Below are 23,597 nucleotides of genomic sequence, written 5' to 3'. Positions count from 1 at the left end.
AGTGATGATTAATAGTTCAAGACTCACCTTTTGAAAAACCACTGCTTTTTGAGGTACGTGGTGCCCACATCTGAACTGGTCTTCCTTGACATCAGTGAAAATCGGAGACGTTGCTGAGCAGGACTGACTGTAAGAAAAGGGTCATGTGGAGAATACTGCTTCTCAGGTTCACACAAATGATGAGTTATTGTAATTTTTTTTTTTTGAAAATAGAAATCCCTTCTCACTTAAGCCTTTCTAACCAAAATAAGCTAGGAGTTCCCACTGTGATGCAGTGGATTACCGTCTCTGTGGTGGTGCGAGTTTGATCCCTGGCCCTGGGCAGTGGGTTAAGTATCTAGCATTGCTGCAGATGTGGTGTAGGTTGCAGCAACGGCTCGGTTTCAGTCCCTAGCCTGGGAACGTCTATATGCCACAGGTGTGGCCAAAACAGAAAAAAAAATAAGCTAGGAGGTTGGTGTGTAATTACTTTTAATTGAGCCTGGAGGCAGACTGATGAGGTAGCAGCCAGAGATTGCCTTAATAAGCTACCTGCTTTGAATTTCAAGCTGCATAATTCTCTAGGCTTCAGCTATCTTTGAAGGAGTAATGAAGCCTTTCCTTCGCACCCAAAGTAGGGGGGAAAGTCACAAACAAAGAACTGGAGGTAGCGTTGATATTCCAGAAGCTGCTGCTGTGAACCCAGCGTTAATGAGATTACCCCTGACCCAAGGGGACCTGCCACCAGCTGCCACATTGTCTAGACTGCTCTTTGGATAAACTGGCAGTTTCAAACTACTGGTTCACATTGGCTTGGCTACTTGATACTAGTTATTTCTGTCACTTTAAACCACAGAGGATAGAACTATAGCACAGCTTCTGTGCAAGAGGCCGCCTGACTCAGTGATGGGGAAGACAAGATAAACACTTCAAGAGCTAGAGGAACATGTAAGTCACAAGTCAAGATCAAAATGATTTACATTTTGGAGTTCCTGCTGTGGCACAGCAGGTTAAGGATCCAGCGTTGTCTCTGTGGTAGCACAAGTTTGATTCCTGGCCTGGTCCAGTGGGTTAAGGATCTGGCTTTGCTGCAGCTCAGATTTGACTCCAGGCCTGGAGGGCTTCCATACACTGCAGGTGCAGCTGGGGGTGGGAGGGGGAGGTTTATATTTTATCCAGAGTCATGGTAGAAATAAATCACAAACAAACTTTGGCCTCCTGAAATGTAAATTTTTAATATATTTAAAAGCACACTTGAAGTCTCCTTGATTTATAAAAAAAATAAATACGTAACATGACACATTTATTCATGATCCTGGGGCTCTTATGAGCTCAAACTCTTTAATGGATGCGATGTGTTAATTAAAACATACATGATCTGTTACACACACAGAGACATATTCCAGTTGTAAAAGTAAATTCCTTCAAGGGTCAGAATGAGCACAGATCAGTCTTCTACTTCAGAGAGCATGTCCAGAGCTGGGCAGCAAGGTTGGGCCAGTGGCTCTGACCAGCCGGCCTACAGTTATGGAGCCAGGGCAGGAAGGTGCAGGCCGCCAGGCCTCTAAACTGCAGTGACTGGCTCCAGCCTCTGCCGTATTGCTGAAGCACAGGAAGACCTGTTTTGTTCTCACTTGAGGTCCTGTCCTACGTTTGACAGCAGAAGACTGAGAAGGTGTGCTCGTTAAATATTTCCATTATAACACTGAATGGGAATTGTGATCCTGCCGTGGGCGCGGAGCTGAGAACAGAGAACCCACGCCGGGCTCTACCAGCCCCTCCAGGGGAGCGGTGTGTGAGCGAGCGCCTCTCAGGTGGGTTGGGAGGAAGGGAAAAGCTTTCTCCAGCAGACATGCTCGCGAGCACAAAGACGGAGGCCCGAAAATACCTGAAGAGGGGATCTGGGAATCAAGTTTTTAGCCCTGTATGCACAACATACAAAACAAAAACAAAAATCCAGTCTTGTTAGTAGATAAATTTTGATTAAAAACCTGAAACGTTTTTGTGTAATCGTCAGCAGGCTGGAATGTATCTGGCACAGTTGAATCTGCTGTTGTTTCTTTGGCTGTCTTTCAGGTGGATCCAGAAACCATTTTGACACCCCCTCTGATTTTCTAAACCACTTCACTCCTGTCGTTCTTGGGTGGCTAGTTCTCCTGCAGAAAAAGGACCCATGACGACCTTCCTAGTGGTGAGGGTGCACTTCTGAGTAGAAGAGGCCTTCGGCTGAAATGGCGTCCCCGAGGCCCACGGTTCGCACGGGGTCTTTACACACCAGCACTGGCGAGAAGTGGAAGGACACCCCCTCCCTGTGCCACTCGACCACGGGCTCGTTCGGGTTTAACACGATCCTGGAGCCAGCCTCCGAACGGGAGGTCACGAACTCGAGGGGCGCCCTCAGAGACACTCGATGGGTGTCTATGGTTGCTGTCGCGCAGGCCTGTGTCCCCGCCACGCGGGCTCCTGCAGCCACGGCCGCCAGCTGGTTGGCCCAGTGTCCGTCCACGGTGGCCAGGATGTGGTAGGCCAGTGTGTGGAAATGGATCCTGGTGAGGTCTGAGGCTCTGCTCTCGCTCCTCCCATGTTCCTTCAAGATCCAAAAGAGGATGTCGCTGACCATGCCCACGTCAGGCACACCGGTCCAGGCAGAGAGGGAAGAGTGTGGTCCAGAAGCCGACTGGCTGAGAAATAACAGCTCCTGTTCATTCAGCCCAAGAGAAGTCACGGCGGGAAAGACCTGCTAACAAAACCAGAATGGGGGTCTCTTTGTGATGGACATCCAGCTCCTAGGCTGTCCTAGGACACAGCCAATGGCTAAAGGCAGGGAAGGAAGGCAGGGTGGCGTATTTCTTCCTTAAGACTCCCTGCCCCTGGAATCGGGGGTGGGGGACACACTGTGTATTTCTTTCCAGGGTGCCCGGCTTTTGCCTCCACACACACAGCAGAGCCTCCCACCACTGATGGGCCCTGATTCTCAGTTCCTGAGTGTCAGCGGGTGTTACACCAGCACAGTAGAGAAGCCCACGGCCAAGGCTGCAAGGGTTTTGTGCAGACACAAAGGAAAAGGAAAGGGTTGGGAAGACTGTATTCCACAGTAACACTGTATGGAAAAGGGCACCGAACAGGAGCTGTGGTTTTCTAACTTGAGGGGAACCACCAGGTCCACTGCACTCTCTTACTCAGCATGTCCTTCCTTAGACCTGGGGACATGCAAAGGACCTGCACCCCTGTGGTGCCGTGGGTTAGGATCTGGTGTTGTCACTGCAATGGCTTGGGTCGCTTTTGTGGGGCAGGTTTGATCCCTGGCCCAGGAACTTCTGCAGGCCACGGGTGAGGCCTCAGTCAAGGGCCTGCCCCTTTGCTGAAGTAACAGCACTCTGTTCACTGCACGTTCTTTACCGGGCTCTGAGCTAAGGGCTCTGGTTCATTCACTGCTTACTGTAGATGCTCCGCAGCTAAGGGCTGTCTCCATCTTACAGACAAAGGGACCGAGGCCTGGAAAGGTTGGATCCCAACAGTTATACAGAAAATGAAAGAAAAATGGCTTTTTAAGAAAGTGGGAAAAAAAAAGAAGACCTCAGAAAAACTGTGCAAATAAGAATTATACTGAAGAACACCAGGAGTGAAGCCCAGTGTAAACTCTGGACTTTGCATGATGGTGACATGTCAGCGCAGCTTCAGTGACTGACACACGTCCCATTCTGGGACAGGGGATGTTGGCAGGAAGGCTGTGGGTGTGGAGAAATGTGGGCTACATGGCAGCTCACATTCTGCTCACTTTTGCTGTGAGCCTAAAACTGCCCTAAAAAGGCTGTTAAAAAAAAATTCTGAAATATCACTTTTTACCTGTCAGGTCGGTAAGAAAGCATGTTTTAAATCACATTCCAGAGGCAAGGACATGAAGAAACAAGAACTTGTAAAGAATTCTAGCGGAAGTAAATGGGTCAAGTTATCATGGATGGTAAGTTTGCAAACTTAGAAGGGCTTTTTCTGCCGCAGTCTAGCAACTCTGCTTCCGAGAATTTATCATACACGTAGACCTGCTCCGGGGCCAGATAAACTCATGTACAAAGTTACTTGCTGCAGTGCCGTAGGGGACGACGAAGGGCAGTGTGCCGATCGCCAGCAAGAAGGCTCTGCTTAAAGAAACTGGAGGCACCATATGCTTCTTCTAACCTCGTGGCAGCGAAGACTGAGGACGTGCTCCATGTGATGACAGAGAAGAGCCCTCCAAGATGCATCCAGTGGGAAAAAGCAAAGTGTACAACAGTGTATTCAGTATGCTATGCTATCTTTTTGGGTAAAAAGGGATGAAAAAATAAGGCTATCTTCTCATATTTGCTTATATGTGTACAATAAACCTGGAGGAATCAGATGAAACTAACTAGTAACAATGGCAGGAGGGAGACTTCACTTTTTAATACTTTTTGGGTTCTGAACAATATGAACATATTACCTACGAAAGAGGTAAAGTAACAATAAAATGGAAGGTTAAGTAATCCTGCCTAGGGTGGCAAAGCTGGTATTCCAACCCTGGTTGCTGAAGTCTGTGCTCTTAAGCATCATACTCCAGGGTTTATCTGATTATCGCTGCTGCCGCAGGCTCAACACCTCAGGCCTGACGGTGGGGAAGGGAGCTTCCCCCAAATTTCCTTTCTCTGAGCTTCCTGAAGTTTAGTCGAGAACATCCAAGCTGGGCTTTCAATTTTCTTCTTGAAATCTACCACAGAAGGCATTCACTTCCAGCTTCCCCATTGCAGGAGAAACGGGCCCCACACACCCATGAGCGACTGGGCTTTGCTTCTGGGCTCTGCTCTTCCAGAACAGTTCTGGCTCCTGGCTTGGATCTCAGGACCCAGGTGTGAGTGACTCGACACCCACGCTGCAGTGAGGTTACCTGATGCACGATGCTGCCCATGAGCTCTCTGTTGGTCATGCTGGCCAGCTCCAGGTGCACTGGGATGCCGGTGGGGATGTCGGAAATGGAGGCCACGACCTGCAGAGACAAGAGGAGAGCGCCACTGCCGTCAGAACCACAAGGCAGGCAGCCAAGGGGTAAGGGGCAGGTCCGAAGAGGCACTGCATCCTCCTCGTCCTCCTCGTGCAAGCTCCCTGCCACGTGGGTGGTCCCGGCCTCTGCAGAGGAGGGAGGCTTTTGCCAGCAGGGAATTCTAGGCTCTGCAGAGGGCCTGTGGTTAAGGACTCAGCACGAGGAGCCGCTCCTCCACAGTCACACCCCTTCCTGGGGACCTGAACCAGACAGCTGGCTCCAATGGCCACGTGACTCTGCAGCACGGTCCGATGTGAATGAGATGATACGGAAAACACAAAAGGACACAAACTATAAACACTGCAGCTCGCAGCCACGTTCAGTTTAGCACAGGAAGCAGAGGCTCAGGCAAGAAGAGGTTCTGACCTGTCTGACTCAAGCTGCTGCCTGTGCCTCAAAGAGCACCACGAGGTGCCTCGCTGGAGTGGAAGGCAGGCTTCGCAGCCCGCTGCTGCGACGCGTCCCCAGAGGCTGGGCTGAGGGCAAGGCAGCGCAAGCTGCAGGGGCTGAGAGGCGGGAGTCTGCAGGAGGACACTAGCTGCAGTCCGTGAAATGCCGTAACGGTGCTATTACCTCCAAGAGTCTCTTCCTCTGGAACTCCTTGCTTTGTCCCTCCATCATGTGCAATCCCGAGAGGACCACCAGGTCTGGCTGAAACTCCTCCAGGCTAGACACAAACACCTCCAGCATATTCATGGCCCCGTTGGAGAGGTCGTGGGAGAAGATGAATCGGTTGGCGTGGGGAGCTTTTAACTGGCCCCACTCCTCCCCTAGAAAAGCCCAGTCAACACAATGGGAAGAAAAGGAAGAGGCTTTAAGTCTCCTACTGTGTGGGGGTTGGCGGGGCCTGGCAGGCTGGCTTCTGGCTGAGTGGGCCCGGCTGCCTGGGCCTGAGGGAGGTGTGGCGCTGCGGCCAGAACGGTGGTCAGAAGGACACCAATCCCTCCCCAAACCACGACCCCAAACACAGAAACATGGGGTAGGGGTGCTATACGCCTTTGTCAGGGGCTGGAAAGTGGCTCTCCCTGAGCTCTGGGAAAGCTCTCCTATTCCCTGAGCTCTCAAACACAGGACGCCTGCATCCCTGCCGGTCACAGAGCGTCATTTCCAAGTAGCAGTGCTTGGCATGTGCCACGCAGGTCCCTGAACGCAGCAACATGCGGCCTGCCCCAAAGGATGTGCCCCCTTGCAGTAGTGCCCTGAGCACCTGTCATTTAGTTTGCACCCACAGAGGCTGGAATTCCAAGAGTCAGGCTGACCACACCAGTGGTTTCTGGGCACTTGTTCCAGAAGCTAAGAGTATGTGGCTGCTCTAGCCTCCTCTGTGCAAGCTGCTCTGGAGCAAAGACTAAGACCAGTCCAAGCGTTCGCCTTCCCTGAACGGCGCCAAACGCTCAGCCTGGGGTGTGCTCGCACCACTCTGAGGAGCCACAGACTTTGCTTTACATGCTTTGCTGATTCATCATTTTGCTTTTCCTTCTCTCTTCTATTTGGAGCCAGTATTCAAAGCTATACTATTACTTGACTTTCAAATCACTGCTCTTCAAAGGGTACACGGTATGTCTGTGACTCCCCTAGCCCTGTCGCAGTCCCCTGCATGGGGTGCCCACTCAGCTAATCTGGTCCAAGCAGAGGGAGGCCTTGGGCGGGGCCCTGGGTCTTGGGTGGGGGTTGGGCACCTCTCAGCTCTCAGAATCTGGGGGTTGGGAGAGGGATCCTAGTTTCTGTGGTGCAGCCAGGTGGGGAGCCGCCAAGCCTTGAGAGGAGCTCGATGCTGCTAAGGGTGGGCGGGGGGCGGGGGAGGCACTGGGGGTGGACAGGCCCCTCCCAGCTCACTCTGTGGATCTCACATTCTTCTCCTTAAAGACTTGAAAATCCTGAAACTCAGTCAGCCTAAGGGCTGCCTAGGCTATGCTGCTGCTGAGGGCAAGTCCCTAGAGGGCCATGTCCCCTGAGCCCTGGGAGGAGTAGGCACCCCAGCATGGCTGGGGTGCTGCCAGAGACTGGGGGGCAGGATTTATCATCTAGGTTTACACAGCTTTCCCTCCACGGAAAGGATCTGTCCCATTTATAAAATTAAAGTCTGTATGATGCTGAAACCTAGTTTTTCATCAGTTTCTATCATATTCACTGTTTTTTCGGTTTTTTTTTTTGGCTTTTTTTTTTTTACATCTGCGGCACATGGAAATTGCCAGGCTGGGGGTCAAATTGGAGCTGCAGCTGCCGGCCTACACCACAGCCACAGCAATGCCAGATCCTTAACCCAATGATCGGGGCCAGGGATTGAACCCAGGTCCTCAAGGATACTAGTTGGGTTCGTTTCCACTGAGCCACAATGAGAACTTCTCACTGGCTATTCTTTAGAAGTTTTCCTCCAAGGCAGACAAACCCCAGCAGAGGGTTTCCTCAGGCTGCAGGCTGACCTGCCCACTGTGGTCAGTGCCCTGCTTCTGGCTTCCTCCTGGGCCTCTGTGAATAGAAACCCGCCTCTATGGGGAGCATGTGCTCATGTGTGAGGGAGGGGGGCTTACTCTAGAGCGGGTGTCAAGGCCGGGAAAACCCATCCCTCCTTTGAGTTCAGCTTCACTGAATCTATTCCTCTGAAAAAACACTATAAGTGGCTCATTTGTATACAAATCTATCAAAGCAGGAAAGAAGACATCATCACCTATTTACTAAAACCTGATGCAATGGATATTATTTGTTAAACACCACAGTCCTTTCTTAGCTCCTGGCCCATGTGTTATTATTTGTCCAAAGAAAGTACCCAATGGCATCCGCAGGGCTGCCTGCAGCATTCCAACTCTGCTTCATCTCTGAACGCAGGCACGGGCTCCCCGGGAAGGCTTTCCCAGCTCTGCCGCCCCCAAGCAGGCTCAATTACAGGGCCTCCTTCCCTGGGCCGCTGCTGGGCCCTATGACAGGGCTTGGCACATCATCTTACAATCATTTGTTCAAGAGTCCATCTCCTGCAGTGAACTGTGGGCTGAGGGCAGGGCCCGTGTCTTCTTCTATCATCTTTCTACTGCCTCACACTGTGCCTGGCATAGAGCCACGTGATCAAATCAGCGGAAGAATAAGGGAGGAAGAGAACAGAAATGACTGATGATTCAAATGCCCATGATGCAGGAAATGTGGGTATGGATTCTAAAGCAACACTTCCCCAACTGACAAGACTCTGCACAATGGGAAAAACACGACATGGATATTCGCCACAGGACAAGACCTGGAACTGACACTCAGAGGGAAGCTGCTAAGAAGCACTGCCTCACTTAACCGAGGAGAGAAGAGCCACAGGGCATTCAAAACAAATTAGCTTCCTCAGAAGAAAAAGCGAGAGAGGCAAAGACAAGGAGGGACATGGAGACGGATGGAGCATTTCCACAGTTTCCACAGGACGAGGGACTGATGGAGTGGCCAGAGAAACGGCATGACTGCAACACGGACAGGGTGAGCCCATAATAACAGTCAACATCCTTCTTTTCTCACAAAGCTCTGGGTTTATTTAAGTGATTCCTTTTCTCAGTTTACGATCTTGCCCTTCAGCCAGTAAGTCAGCAAAACCTATGCAGTGACTCACTGGATCTCCAGCCCAAAGCCTGAAAATACGCTTCTCCGGGGAAGTCTGGTAGGAGAAGAGAAAAAAAGTTGACAAATCCCTCTGGGAATTTATTCATCTAGGTTAGAGAGAAGCTGGGGATGGATTTAACTTAAGAGAGCTGGCCTAAGCTGCTGCCACCTGGCTAGGTTTCCTCCAGGGGCCAATGAAAATGTAATTTCACATGAAGTTGAGTCGAAGGCCACTGCTTTGTACTAAGAAAATAAGGCGCAGAAAAAAGCAACTGAAGTGGGAAGCTTGTAACCCCAAGGATGGAGATAGTCTTTCAAGATAAGCTGAGTTGTCTTCTTAGCCACATGGATGGCACAGCCGTCAAATACAACAGCAAAGTCTTGGTGAAGAACCTAGTGTCTTCACTCTGTAGTCACCAGGAAGGCCCCAAGTTGACGCAGTCAGCACCATCATCGTGGCCGTGAGATGAATCTGGAGCTGGCAGCAGCAGCGGGAGAACCTCAACGGCACACCTTCCACTATTCTAGACCCTTCCAATCCACAGACTTGCTCAGGCCTCTCATTTAAGCAGTTCACTGTGTTTATACACACTGACCCCTTAATCTTTACCACCATCTTTGGGCAGTAAGAATTATCACTCTGATTTCCCACGGAAACTGAGAGAAACTCAAAAATTACGCATCCTTAAACTCTTGAGGATTAGACAAACTCTAACCTTTTGTCTCTAATTTTCAGACCCTGCCCTTCCTAACTTCCTCATTCTAGTAAGCACCCCAAAGAGGACCATGAACGAAACAATTCCTTTTTTGCACATGGAAGAAGGCATAATTTTTCAGATGCACTATGCTGCATCACGTTACACTCAAGTCAATTACTCTAGTAGGTGAGGTTCTCCTCATCTTCTGACTTGGAAGCAGTTCACTGACATGTATTATGTATTAAGTAAGTCCTGTGTTAAGGTACCAATTAGTCTGTTTAGATGCTTGAGTCTTTTAACTTGAATTAATAATGTGTTGACTTAGGAGTTCCCGTCATGGCTCAGCGGTTAACAAACCCGACTAGCATCCATGAGGACGAGGGTTCGATCCCTGGCCTCACTCAGTGGGTTAACGATCCGGCGTTGCCGTGAGCTGTGGTGTAGGTCGAAGACGCGGCTCAGATCCCATGTTGCTGTGGTTGTGGTGTAGGCCAGCAGCTGTAGCTCTGATTGGACCCCTAGCCTGGGAACCTCCATATGCCACAGGAGCAGTCCTAAAAGACAAAAAAACAAAAACAAAAACTAATGTGTTGAATGAGAAATTCAGGAGTTTGAGTGCTGAGCAGGGGAAAGATACAACAGCAAATACACAGAATCAAATAAACAGAACTGAAATACGTTCAGGTATTTAGGATTCTCTCGGAAATCCAATCTGTAGTCAGCATAATAAATAAATGGGGTGGATTTATTTGGGAAAAAATATAAGCATTGTTAAATATAAAACACTTCCACTTCCACACCCCAGGGAAAATGCAATGCTTCAAAGGAAGTCTGCCAGAGGCCTGGAATCAGTCCCAAGCAGCTTGGAACAGTTGGCCAGAAAAGCCCAGGGCAGAAGCCAGCACAGAGCTCAACAGATGTTACCTGCCTTTCTCTTCTCTTAGCAGTAAAGACAAACCTGATATGTGTGTTTTAACACATTCTCACTTTTATTCAAGATGCCTGCTTTCCTCTAGCCTGGTTTCTCTTGGGTTCAGATCAATTACGTTTACAGCCCTGGGCATCTTCTTCAATGTCATAACATTGTATATCACTCTCCCTTGAGACAATGGCCAGTATCAGCTCAGTAGAACCAGAGGCCAGGACACCTTTGGGAAGGCAAGAGCAGGATCCTGACACGTTACAAAGACGAATTTCTAGCACCATCACATCCCCATCTGACAACACCTTGACCAGTCTTCCGCCATTACTTACTCATTTGCTTCTTACCTGCTTGATACTCTAAAATGAGGTGGAACTCATCCATTTCCTGCAATGACTCTGGTGGAACAAATACATTGTCATCAAGAAGTTCATGCAGCTTTGGACCAACTGGGCCACAAAGAAGAACCTGGAGACAAGCAAGACGAAGTCCATCAGGAGGTCTGTCGTTCCTCTTCCCACGGAATCTGTGCAGCAAGGTACACCCAGGCACTTTTATTCATTTCAACCAATGAATAAAAGTATGGATATGACGTACCCAGAAATGAGAGAGAGGCTGACAAAAGGCCCCTAGCACACATGGTACACAGGCACCTAGGCTGCTGCTGAATGCCACACACCATTAGGGACTGAATGTTTGTGCCCAGCATGTTCCTACGTTGAAGCCTTATTGCCAATGTGATGTCAGGGCTTTCCAGAAGCAAGTGAGGGCATATGAGTGGTTTCCTGATCTAATAGGATTGGTGGCCTTATTAGAAAAGGGGGAGAGAGAGAGGGAGGGCGGGGGAGAGAGACAGCATGAGCACGAGCTCTCTTTCTCCACTCCATCCATTAAAGAAAGGCCACGTGAAGACACACAAGTAGGCGGCTGTCTGCAAGCCAGGAAGAGAGCTTCATCATAAATCAAACCCTGCTGGACCTGTAAGCTTGGCTTCCCAGACTCTAGAACTATGAGAAAATACATTTCTGTTGTTTAATAAGCTAGTCTAAGGCATCTGGTTATCAGGGCAGTCTGAGCCAACTAAGACACACTGTACCTTACTTTCTTTTCTTTACCGACTCACTTCCCATGTAGGCAAACAGATAGGGGATCCTGTCTGTTCAGAGTTGCCAGATGAAAACAATTGTTTGAATTTTACACAGTATTGAAAAGAGCCTCAGAATCACAGTACTCTAATCAACCTGGTGACCTGATCTGTGGGATCAGACTCCCTGCTCTCCTTAGCTGCTATGTGGACAGGGCAGCCTTCCAAATATGAGAAGCAGAGAGCACCTCGATTCAGAAAGTCTGGGACCTACACCATAGTTTACGGCAACTCCAGATCTTTAACCCACTAAGTGAAGCCAGGGATCAAACCCAAAACTTCATGGTTCCTAGTTGGGTTGTTTCTGCTACACCATGATGGGAACTCTCAATTTTTTTTTTCTTTTCTCTAATTCTCGGTGAGAACTTCAGCTTCCAAGAAGAGATAACTAAGACCAGACTTACTCTCCTGCCTGACAATAATAACAAAAAACATACAGATATATATGAAACAATGGTTTTCAAAACATTTGGATACTGGGCAACAAAGGACAGTGATCCTTAACAAACACAAAAAAACTGAGTAAGCCCTGCAAATCCCTCCACAAATTAGCCTAAAACAGTTTCCAGGTATACAAAATCTGCAAAAATTAATCATCAGCAGATTTATGAGAAATATTAAAGGATCTTTTAGGCAGATGGAAATATTGATCTAAACAAAGGAATGAAGAATGCCAACAATGGTGACTCTGCATAAGTACTTTTTCCAATGTCTTTAAAAGACTACTAACTATTTGAAGAAAAATATTGACAGCACAGTGTGAGATTTATAACCCATATAGAAGTAAGTTTATGGCAATAGTATAAAGACTAAAGGGGAGAAATGGAAGAACACTACTGTAAAGTTCTTACATTCTATCTAGAAGTTTAACAGTATCACTTGAAAGCAGACTGTGATAAGCTAAAAACATGTATTAGAAACCCTAGAGCAACCACTAAAGAAAACAAGTAGCAAGGTGTCAGACTTAAACCTGACATAGCAACAATCACATTAAATGTAAAGGGTCTAAATGTCCCCAATTAAAAGACCAAGAACGTCGAATTGTATTAAAAAGCAAGCCCCAACTCTATGTTGCCCACAAACAATTTTATTTTATTTTTGCTTTTTAGGGCCTTGCCTATCGCATGTGGAAGTTTCCAGGCTCAGGGTCGAACTGGAGATACAGCTGCTGGCCTACGCCACAGCCACAGTAACGTGGGATCTGAGATGCATCTGCAACCTACACCACAGCTCATGGCAACGCCAGATCCTTAACCCACTGAGTGAGGCCAGGAGTCAAACCCGAATCCTCATTGTTTCTAGTTGGGTTCATTAACCACTAAGCCACAGAGGGAATGCCAACAATTTTAAATATAAAGACACACATGGGTTAAAAGCAGAAGGATGGAAAAAAATATATATCAAAATAACACTAATTAAAAGAAAGTTGAGGAGTTCCTGTCATGGTTCAGGGGTTAACGAACCTGACTAGTATCCATGAGGAGGCAGGTTCGGTCCCTGGCCTCACTCAGTGGGTTAAGCATCTGGCGTTGCCATGGGCTATGGTGTAGGCCAGCAGCTACAGCTCTGATTTGACCCCTAGCCTGGGAACCTCCTATGCCACAGGTGTGGCCCTAAAAAGATTAAAAAAAAGAGAGAGAGAGAGATGAAATGGCCATTTTAATCAAAACGGATAACACAGCAAATAATATTACGAAATTATTTTCTTTATCCCTGGTATGATAAAAGGATTGAGTCACCAGTGGTATGTAACAATCCTACCTATACAGATATGCATCTAATAACAGAGCTTAAAAATACATGAAACAAAAAGTTACAGAACTGCAAGGGAAACAGACAAGTCCATAATTACAGTTGAAGGTGTCAATATTACTCTCGATAGTTGATAAATCAAGTAGACTGAAAATGAGTAAGAATACAGAAGATTTGAACAACATTGACCAAATTGGCTTGACATTTATAAAAGTCTACCCTAAACAACAAAATCATACATACTTTTCAAGTATATACTGAACTTCACCAAAATGGACCATATTCTAGACAATAAAAAAGTCTTAATACAACAGGAATCTGAGAAGCATATTCGCTGACCACAATGGAATTACTGTAGACATCAATAACAGAAAGATATCTGGAAACCCTCTGAATTTTCAGAAACGAAGCTACTTTTAAGTAATCCAAAGATGGGCTATTAAATAGCTCATCTTAAGGAATCAAAGGGGGAGGCAGGATCAACATGGTGAAGGAGTAAGACATGGTGCTCACATTTTCCCACAAACACATAAAAAAAATTTCCATGCAGAACGATTCACACAGAACATCTACTGAATGCTGGCAAAAGACCTTAAACCTTCGAAAAGGGCATGTTAACTCTCCACACAACTAGGTAGAACAAAAGGAAGAATGAGAGAGAGAGAGAGAGAGAGAGGGAGAAAAGGAATCAGGACAGAACTAGCACTCCTGAGAGGGAGCTGTGAAAAAGGAAAGGAACCCACATCGTGGGAAGCCACCTAACTGATGGGGAGATCAGCCAAGATGGAGGAACCTCAAAGCCTTGGAGAAAAGCACAGCAGCTGGACTGAGGAGGGCAAAGCTGAGGGAGCACCACACAAACCATCAGTACCACTTCCTGGGACATCATGGACTGAGACACTCAGAAGGGGGCTGGATGCTAAGACTCAGGTTCTGAGGGTCACTTCTTGGGAGAGGACTAGGGTTGGCTGTGTGGACACAGCCTGAGGGGTTAGGGAGCTCTGTGCTACAGGCTGGGGAATGGAACACCACAGCCAAGGGAACCTGGGAAGAAGTCTGGGCCTACAGAAGAGCAAGGCGCCATTGCTGGGGAAGCAAGAGGAGGAGGGCCGGACTGCCATAGGGAATATCTTTCTCTGCACACCCGCAGAGTCACAGAAAGTGGGGGTTTCTGGGGGAGGCTATGGGCAATGGTGCGACTTTTCCATGGGCTATAGGTGAATAGGCACTTCTTGTGAAGAGTAAGGGCAGTGAGGTACTTTCTGTGCAGGTTAAGCATGATGCAGTGCCTCTTGCATAATTTACAGGTGGCAAGGGCAAAACACAGTCATCTCAGACTCGAGGTGGGTGTGGCCCACCACTAGGAGGGATTCATGAATAGGCATCACCTGTGGCCCCAGTCACCTCGGAGATCAGCAAAGAGGAGGGCACTGTAACTGAGCACCACCTGTTGTTGCTCCCACTCCCCTGGGAATGCACATGCCTTGCTGCTGCCATTACCAAGTGCCCTTGGTGCCACTTACACCTGCCTGAGGTTCACTGCCACTTCCCAGGGCCCTGCAACTAGGGGTGGCCTGCACCACGTACCCATGGGTCCTTGCCACTGTCAGGGGCCCAGCAACCAGGCACTGGCAAATAGCCCTGCCCATTGCCTCCATCTCCCTATCAAGGGGATAAAGCCTGCACACATTGCAGAGAGAGCAAGCATTCAAACCAAACCAAAGCAGCCCTCATACCAAAAATAAATAGTAAGCCCTCACAAAATACCCAGGGGTGCTCTTGCATATAAACAACTCTCCACAACAACAGTAGTTGTTTTCCCTAAATTCACAGAATAAGAAAAATATAAGCAAAATGACAAAGCTCAGGAACCATCCCCAGTTAAAAGAACAGGAGAATTCACCTGAAGGAGCAACAAAGAGACAGACCTCTGCAGTCCAGCAGACACCAAGTTCAAAGGGGAGACAGCGAAAATACTGAAGAAATGAAGAGCAAATATGAAGGAATTAAGAGTGGATATGAACAGTAATACAGATTACTTTAGAAAGGAGCTAGAAAATATAAGGAGGAGCCAAGAAAAATTAAATAAATTCATTTGCAGAGACACAAGCTGAGTTAAAGGCACTGCAGAGCAGAATGAATAACAATTCATTAGGAACGATTAGGGACTTGGAAGACAGAATAATGGAAATCACCCAATCGGGACAGCAGACAGAAAACCAAATGAAAAAACAGGAAAGCAGTATAAGATCTATGGGATTATACAATGTGGGCCAATATACACACAATAGGGATTCCAGAAGAAGAAGAAGAAGAAGAAAAAAGGGGGGGGATTGAAAATATACTTGTAGTAATTACATCTGAAAACTTTCCTAATCAAAAGGAAACTGATATCAAGATACAGGAAGCACAGAGGGCCCCAAACGAGTTGAACCCAAACAGACCCACACCAAGAAGTATTATTAAAAAAAAAAAAAAAAAAAAAAAAAAAGGTAAAAGTTAAAGAGAGGATTCTAAAGGCAGCAAGAGAAAAACTAAGTGTTAAAAAAAGGGGCAACCCCCAAAAGGCTATCAGCTGATTTCTCTACAGAAACACTACAGGCCAGAAGAGAGTGGCAAGATATAATCAAAGTGCCAAAAGGGAAAAACTGGGAGTCTAGAATACTCTACCCAGCAAGGATATCATTTAAAATAGGAGAAATAAAAGAATTTCTCCAATGAACAAAAACCAAAAGAGTACAGCAATACTAAACCAATTCTAAAAGAAACACAGAGGAATGAAATAGGATGGAAGAAATCACAATTCAAAGCAATCACTTGAATAAGCCAGTATACAGATCTAAAAGAGAAAAAAGAAACATATTGTAAAAGCAGAAATAAACACAAGGAAAAGCAAAGACAAACATGAAGAAGGTTAAAAAATGACAAAATCATAGAATGTTGGGAAGGAAAGTAAGAAAATCTAGTCTTTTTTTTTTTTTTTTTTGTCTTTTTGCCTAGTCAGATTTGCTAACCACTGTGCCACGATGGGAACTCCATCATTTTTTTTTTTTTGGTAGAATGTGTTTGAGCCTATATGACTATCAGGCTAAAGCAAACAGGAAGTGGTTAACATACTTGAAAAACAGGGCAACCACAAATCAAAGCCAAACATTACTTTCATAAACACTAAAAGAAGAGGACACAAGCATAAAATAAAAGGAAATCATCCAACCAGAAAAAGAAAGGAACAAAGAAGAGACATAGAATCAACTGGAAAACAAGGTTTAAAATGGCAATAAATACATATTTATCAATAATTACCTTAAGAGTCAATGGACTGAATGCTCCAATCAAAAGAAACAGAGTGGTAGACTGGATAAAAAAACAAGAGCCATACAATATGTTGCCTACAAGAGAACCACCTTAAAAATTGAAAGTGAGGGGATGGAAAAAGATATTTCATGCCGATGGAAAAGACAGGAAAGTAGGAGCTGCAATACTCATATCAGACAAAATAAACTCTTAAAACAAAGGCTATAAAGAAAGACAAAGAAGGACACTATTTAATGATAAAAGGATCCATTCAAGAAGAGGATATTACAATTGACAATATATATGCCCCAATACAGGAGCATCCAGATACATACAACGAATACTAACAGACATAAAAGGAGAAACTGATGGGAATACAATCATAATAGAGGACTTTAACACCCCACTCACATAAATGGACAGATCCTTTAGACAGAAAATCAACAAGGTAACAGAGATTCTAAATGACACAATAGAAAAGTAAGACTTAATTGACAATTTCAGGATATTACATCCAAAAAAATCAGAATATACATTCTTTTCAAGTGCACATGGAACATTCTCAAGAACTGACCACATACTGGGGCACAAAACTAACCTCAACAACTTTAAGAGTATAGAAATGATATTTCAAGTATCTTCTCTGACCACAATGCATGAAATCAAGAATCAACCACAGGAAAAAAAAAAATGAGAAAACCTGACCACATGGAGACTAAACAATATGCTACTCAAAAGCCAATGGGTCAATGAGGAACTCAAAAGGGCAATTAGGAGTTCCCGTCATGGTGCAGTAGAAATGAATCTGACTAGGAACCATGAGGTTGCGGGTTCAATCTCTGGCCTTGCTCAGTGGATTAAGGATCCGGTGTTGCCATGAGCTGTGGTGTAGGTCGCACACATGGCTTGGATCCCGTGTTGCTATGGCTCTGGTGTAGGCTGGCAGCTACAGCTCTGATTTGACCCCTAGCCTGGGAACCTCCATAGTTGTGGGTTCAGCCCTAAGAAGGCAAAAAAAAAAAAAAAAAAAAAAAAAAAATGTAGGCCAATATCTTTGATGAATATAGACACAAAAATTCTCAACAAAAGTTTAGCCACCAAATCCAACAACATATAAAAAAGATCATACACTACAACCAAGTGGGATTCATCCTGAATTCACAAGAATAGTTCAACACATGCAAATCAATCAACATCATATACCACATTAACAAAAGCAAAGTCAAAAACCTCATCTCAATAGATGCAGAAAAAATACTTGACAAAATCCAACATCCATTCATGATAAAAACTCTTATCAAAGTGTGTATAGAGGGAACATATCTTAACATAATAAAAGCCATTTATGAAAAACCCACAGCAAATATAATACTCAATGGAGAAAAGCTGAAAGCCTTTAGGCTAAAATCTGGAACAAGGCAAGGACGCCCATTCTCACCACTTTTATTCAACATAGTACTGGAAGTCCTAGCCACAGCAATCAGACAAACAAAAGAAATGGAAGGCATCCAAATTGGAAGAGAAGAGGTAAAACTGTCACTCTATGCAAATGACATGATGCTATATATAGAAAACCCTAAGGACTCCACACAAAAACTACTCCAAACTTATCAATAAATTCAGCAAAGTAGCAGGATATAAGATTAATATTCAGAAATCAGCTGCATTTCTGTATACTAAAAACAAAATATCAGAAAAGGAATATAAAAATACAATATCTTTTAAAATCCCACCCCCCAAAATTAAATACCTAGGAATAAACCTAACCAAGGAGGTGAAGTACTTATACGCTGAGAACTACAAAACACTAATCAAGGACATTTAAGAAGATTCAAAGAAATGGAAAGATATTCCATGTTCCTGGATTAGAAGAAGAATTAGTATGGTTAAAATGGCCATACTACCCAGAGGAATCTACAGAGTTAATGTTACTCCTATCCAATTATCCATTACATTTTCCCCAGAACTAGAAAAAACAATCCAAAAATTTATATGGAACCATAAAAAATTCAGAATACCAAAGCAAACCTGAGGAACAAAAACCAAGCAAGAGGCAGAACTCTCCCAGACTTCAGACAGTATTACAATGCTACAGTCATCAAGACACTGTGGTACTGGTATCAAAACAGACATACAGACCAGTGGAACAGAGTAGAGAACCCATAAATAAACCCAGACACCTATGGTCAATCAATCTTCAACAAAGGAGGCAAGAATACAAAATGGGGAAAAGATAGTCTCTTCAGCAAGAGGTGCTGGGAAAAATGGACAGCTACATGTAAATCAATGAAACTAGAACATACCCTCATACCCTGCACCAAAATAAACTCAAAATGGATTAATGACTTAAACATTAGACAAGATACCATAAAACTCCTAGAAGAGAACAGGCAAAAGATTCTCTGACATCAACCGCACAAATGTTTTCTTGGATCAGTTTCCCAAGGCAATAGAAATAAAAACAAAAATAAACCAATGGGACCTAATCAAATGGATAAGCTTTTGCACAGCAAAGGAAACAATAAAGAAACCAAAAAGACAAACTACGGCATGGGAGAAAATAGTTTAAAACAATGCAACGGAGAGGGCGTAATCTTCAAAACATACAAACAACACATACAACTCAATATCACCCCCCCAAAACAAACAAACAAACAAAAATATGAAAAATGGGTAGAAGACCTGAATAGACACTTCTCCAAAGAAGCTATTACAGACGGCCAACAGGCACATGAAACAAAGGCTCAACATCACCAATTCTTAAGAGAAATGCAAATCAAAACTACAAGGTACCACCTCACACCGGTCAGAATGGCCATCATTAACAAGTCAACAAATAACAAATGCTGGAGGAGGTGTGGAGAAAAGCTTACCCTCCTTCACTGTTCGTGGGAATGTAAATTGGTACAACCACTATGGAAAACAGTATGGAGGTACCTCAGAAAACTAAATATAGAACCACCATATGATCCAGCAATCCCACTCCTAGGCATGCATACAGACAAAACTTTCATTTGAAAAGTTATATGCACCCCTATGTTCACTGCAGCACTATTCACAACTATAAATGGGTCACTTTGTTGTACAGCAGAAATTGACAGAAATCAACTATTACCAAAAGAAAAAAAAAAAAAGAAGAAAGAAAAAATAAAGAAATCAAAGGAAAAACAGAAAGAATTTGAACTGAATGAAAATAAGAATACAAAGTCTCAAAATCTGTGGGATACACCTAGAAGTACTGAAAGGGAAATTTATAGCACTAAATACTATTTACCAGAAAACAAAGAAAAGTCTGGAGCTACCTCCTTAAGAAGCTAGAAAAAGAAGAGAAAGTTAAATTCAAAGCAAACAGAAATCAAAGAAATAGAGAAGAGAAAAACATAGCAGTTCCCGTCATGGCTCAGTGGAAACTAATCTGACTTAGCATCCATGAGGACTCGGGCTCGATTCCTGGCCTCGCTCAGTGGTTTAAAGGATCTGGCATTGCCGTGAGTTGTGGTGTAGGCTGCAGACTCGGATGCGATTCCCCCACTGCTATGGTTGTGGTATAGGCTGGCAGCTGTAGGTCTAATTCAACCCTGACCCTGTGAACTTTCATATGCCATGGGTGAGGCCCTAAAAAGCAAAAAAAAAAAAAAGAAAAAAAAAAAAAGAGAGAAAAATATAGAAAAAAAAAAACACTGCAATTGAAAGCTCATTATTTTTTGAAAAAATCAGTAAAACTGATAAACCTATAGCCAAACTGATAAAGGAAAAGAAAAAAAACATAAATTGCCAGTATCAGCAAAGACAGAGTGGACATCACTACAGATTCTATAGACCTTAGGTATAAGGGAACAAACATTATGACTAACTTTATGCCAATAAATTCAACAACTTAGGTGAAATGGACAAATTCTTTGAAGATAAAACCAACAAAGCTCACTCAAGAAATAGAACATCTGAATTGCTCAACTATTAAATCAAAGTTGTTAAAAACATTCACACATCTAGCCTTCAGGCCTAGAGGGCTTCACTGGTGAACTCTATAAACATGTAGGAAGGTGTGATACCAATTCTACACAAACTTTTTTTTTTAAACTGAAATACTCCTTCAATAAGGTCAGTATTACCCTGATACTAAAACCAGACAGACTTACAAGAAATGACAAATACAGACCAATATCTCTCAGACAAATTGATGTAAAAAATTTTAAGCAAAATTTCAGTTAATTTAATCCAACGATATATAAAACAGGTAATATATCAGAAGCAAGCGAGGTTTATCCCAAGGGTACAAAGTTGGTTTAACATTTGAGAATCAATGGAGTTACCATATACCAAACTAAAAAACAAAAACCAAACAATCATCTCAATAGACACATAAACAGCATTTTGACAAGATCCAACATCATCTACTCCTAATTCTTGCTAAACTGCAAAATATATTTCATAAAGGCACTGCTTTTTTTTTTTTTTTTTTTTTTTTTGTCTTTGTGCCATTTCTTGGGCCACTCCCTTAGCACACGGAGGTTCCCAGGCTAGGGGTCAAATTGGAGCTGTAGCTGCCGGCCTTCGCCACAGCCACAGCAATGCCAGATCTGAGGTGCATCTGCAACCTACACCACAGCTCATGGCAACGCCAGATCCTTAACCCACTGAGAGATGCCAGGGATTGAACCCGCAACCTCATGGTTCCTAGTCAGATTCATTAACTACTGAGCCACAACAGGAACTCTCTGAAAACTTTAATTCTTATTAATATGTGAATGGTCACACTTTAATATGCTCTCCACATCTAAGCACATCTCTCCCTTGGTGTACAGTGTGGCCCCATATGAATTTTCCCCTCTTGAACTGTTGATCATTTAGCTGTACTTCTGGACCCATCTCTGGGGCTTTCGGTTCTGTGCCCTGCCCCTATTTCTAGTTTCAGTCTGGTTGCCCCAAACTAGAGGCCTATCTGTGGTTCCCTTTCTCTATGGTTAGTAGCCACATCTACTCTGCACTTCCCACATTCATTTATTCTGGAATCAACTTTGTTAAACCTATCATTTTTGTCCTTATTTATGGTCTAGCACCAAGTGATTCCACTTTAGTAGGCTTTAGATAGATGTTTCTCTTCTTCCAGCGGCTCTGATCCAAACCGAAATCATTTTACAGCAGGACAACAGCAATAACCTCCTTGCTGGATTTTCCCCTCATACATATCCCACTGGGAGCAAAAGAACTTCTTAGATGTTATTTTGAACATAACAAAATAACAGGTATTATTTTGAACTCAGATGTGATTAAGAACCATTGTCTTAAACAGTGATTTAAGACTTGAAGACACGTCTCTACTGACCCTCATCGAGATACCTTTGTATTTTAATGCTCTGGATCCAGGTTCACAGAACAGTCGACTAAGTTTTCTCTTATCACTATATAATCCCCAGCCGCAGGCAATGACTCCTTAGCCCACAGGTTCTTAACCATTACATGATAAGATACTCAAGCACGTGGACACTGGGGTCCTAGGTTAGAACTGTTCAGAGTTCCTGTCATGGCTCAGTGGTAACAAACCTGACTAGTGTCCATGAGGATATAGGTCTGATCCCTGGCCTTGCTCAGTGAGTTAAGGATCCAGCATTGACGTGAGCTGTGGTGTAGGTCACAGATGCAGCTCGGACTCCATGTTGCTGTGGCTGTGGCTGCAGTTCTGATTCAACCCCTAGCCCGGAAACTTCCATATGCTGTGGATATGGCCCTAAAAAGACCAAAAAAAAAAAAAAAAAAAAAAAAAATTGTTCTATTTCTTATTAGCGTGACCCTCTCCATGCCTCAAACTTCATGGGGAAAGTAAAACAGGACCAACTACCACGTGGCCTTCTGTGCTGCTGCAGGGATTAAATGAGGTAATCTTCGCAAAGCACTAGCGACATCAGGCATAGAGTAAGCCCTCAGAAAGCATCAGCTACTCCTCTCTCCCACCATTACAATATTCCTAACAAGAGCCCAAGGGCTGGCACATAGTAGGTTGTATTCCTAACAAGAGCCCAAGGGGCTGGCACATAGTAGGTAGTAAGTAGAATCAAGGAACAGATACTCATTCTTGCTCCTAAAATTACTGAAACACTAGTCAAGGGCGCAGGTTTTAATCTGGGAATTTGACCTACCTTTAAATCTGAGTTGGCTGCAAATTTCTGTCCAATTAAAGCTGCATTTCCTCCTACATAGTGCTGCAAGACAATTCAAGGTTATTAGTTAGTATTTTAGTAACTATGTTACCAAAGCTTAATAATGTTTTAGCTTATTGAATTAATTTACAATTTTCTTTTTTCCAAAAATAATTCGAGGTGACTTTACGACAAGGACACACAGATGAGGCTGATAAATACATTACCCCCAACAGGTCAGTAGACAATGAGTTATAGGGAAAGATGAAAAAAACCAAGTTGCTACCCTTGAAAATAAGTAAAATTGCCTTAACTGTAGATCAAATCTGGCCTTGAGCTCTCAGGCAGCCAGAACAGATAAAGGAAACAAAAGGAAATGACAAGTATGGACAGACCTTATCTTCTGCAAGACAAGATAATCTTTCTAAAATGCGTATATGACTATATCACTTTTCTCCTGAAAATCATTCAATAGATACTATAATGAACTAAAATCCAACTCTTCTTTTAATTTTTAAATAGAAGGAGTTTCTGTTGTGGCTCAGTGGTAACAAACCCGACTAGTATCCCTTCGCTCCCTGGCCTCACTCAGTGGGTTAATGATCCATGAGCTGTGGTGTAGGTCACAGACGTGGCTCAGATCCCATGTTGCTGTGGCTGTGGTGTAGGACGGCAGCTACAGTTTTGATTCAACCCCTACCCTGTCAACTTCCATATGCTGCAAGTGGGGCCCCAAAAAGCAAAAAAAAAAAAAAAAAAAAATTTTTAATCGTAGTTGGTAAATAACATTATATAAATTACAGGTGTACAATATAGTGATTCACAATTTTTAGAGGTTATAGCCCATTTATAGTTAGAATATTTTGTATAATTCCCACGTTATACGAAATATCCCTGTAGCTTGCTTTATACCTAACAGTTTGTACCTCCTAATCCCCTACCCCTATATTGCTCCTCCCCCCTTCCCTCACTCCACTGGTAACCACTATTCGGTTCTCTGTAACTGTGAGTCTGCTTCTTTTTTGTTATATTCAGTAGTTTGTTGTATTTT

The 23,597-nt window shown here is 44.2% G+C and overlaps 1 protein-coding gene across 2 annotated transcripts in view; it reads right to left on the bottom strand.

Moving 5' to 3' along the window:
* ADPGK (ADP dependent glucokinase) overlaps positions 1,195-23,597 on the bottom strand; it is a 39,861-nt gene continuing 17,458 nt past the window's right edge. The window contains exons 3-7 of one of the 2 annotated variants that reach the window (XM_021099100.1): positions 22,547-22,609; positions 10,567-10,687; positions 5,603-5,799; positions 4,877-4,975; positions 1,195-2,716 (exon numbers count right to left, since the gene is read on the bottom strand). In XM_021099100.1, the coding sequence (XP_020954759.1) occupies positions 2,165-2,716; positions 4,877-4,975; positions 5,603-5,799; positions 10,567-10,687; positions 22,547-22,609 (1,032 nt within the window). In that variant the 3' untranslated portion in view covers positions 1,195-2,164. Of the gene's footprint in view, positions 2,720-4,876; positions 4,976-5,602; positions 5,800-10,566; positions 10,688-22,546; positions 22,610-23,597 lie in introns of both variants that reach the window. The other variant, XM_021099099.1, reaches the window with a different exon arrangement.

The sequence above is a fragment of the Sus scrofa genome, chromosome 7 (genome assembly GCF_000003025.6).
Source record: "Sus scrofa isolate TJ Tabasco breed Duroc chromosome 7, Sscrofa11.1, whole genome shotgun sequence".
Classification (NCBI taxonomy): Eukaryota; Metazoa; Chordata; class Mammalia; order Artiodactyla; family Suidae; genus Sus; species Sus scrofa.
This window is presented reverse-complemented; position numbering and strand designations above follow the sequence as displayed.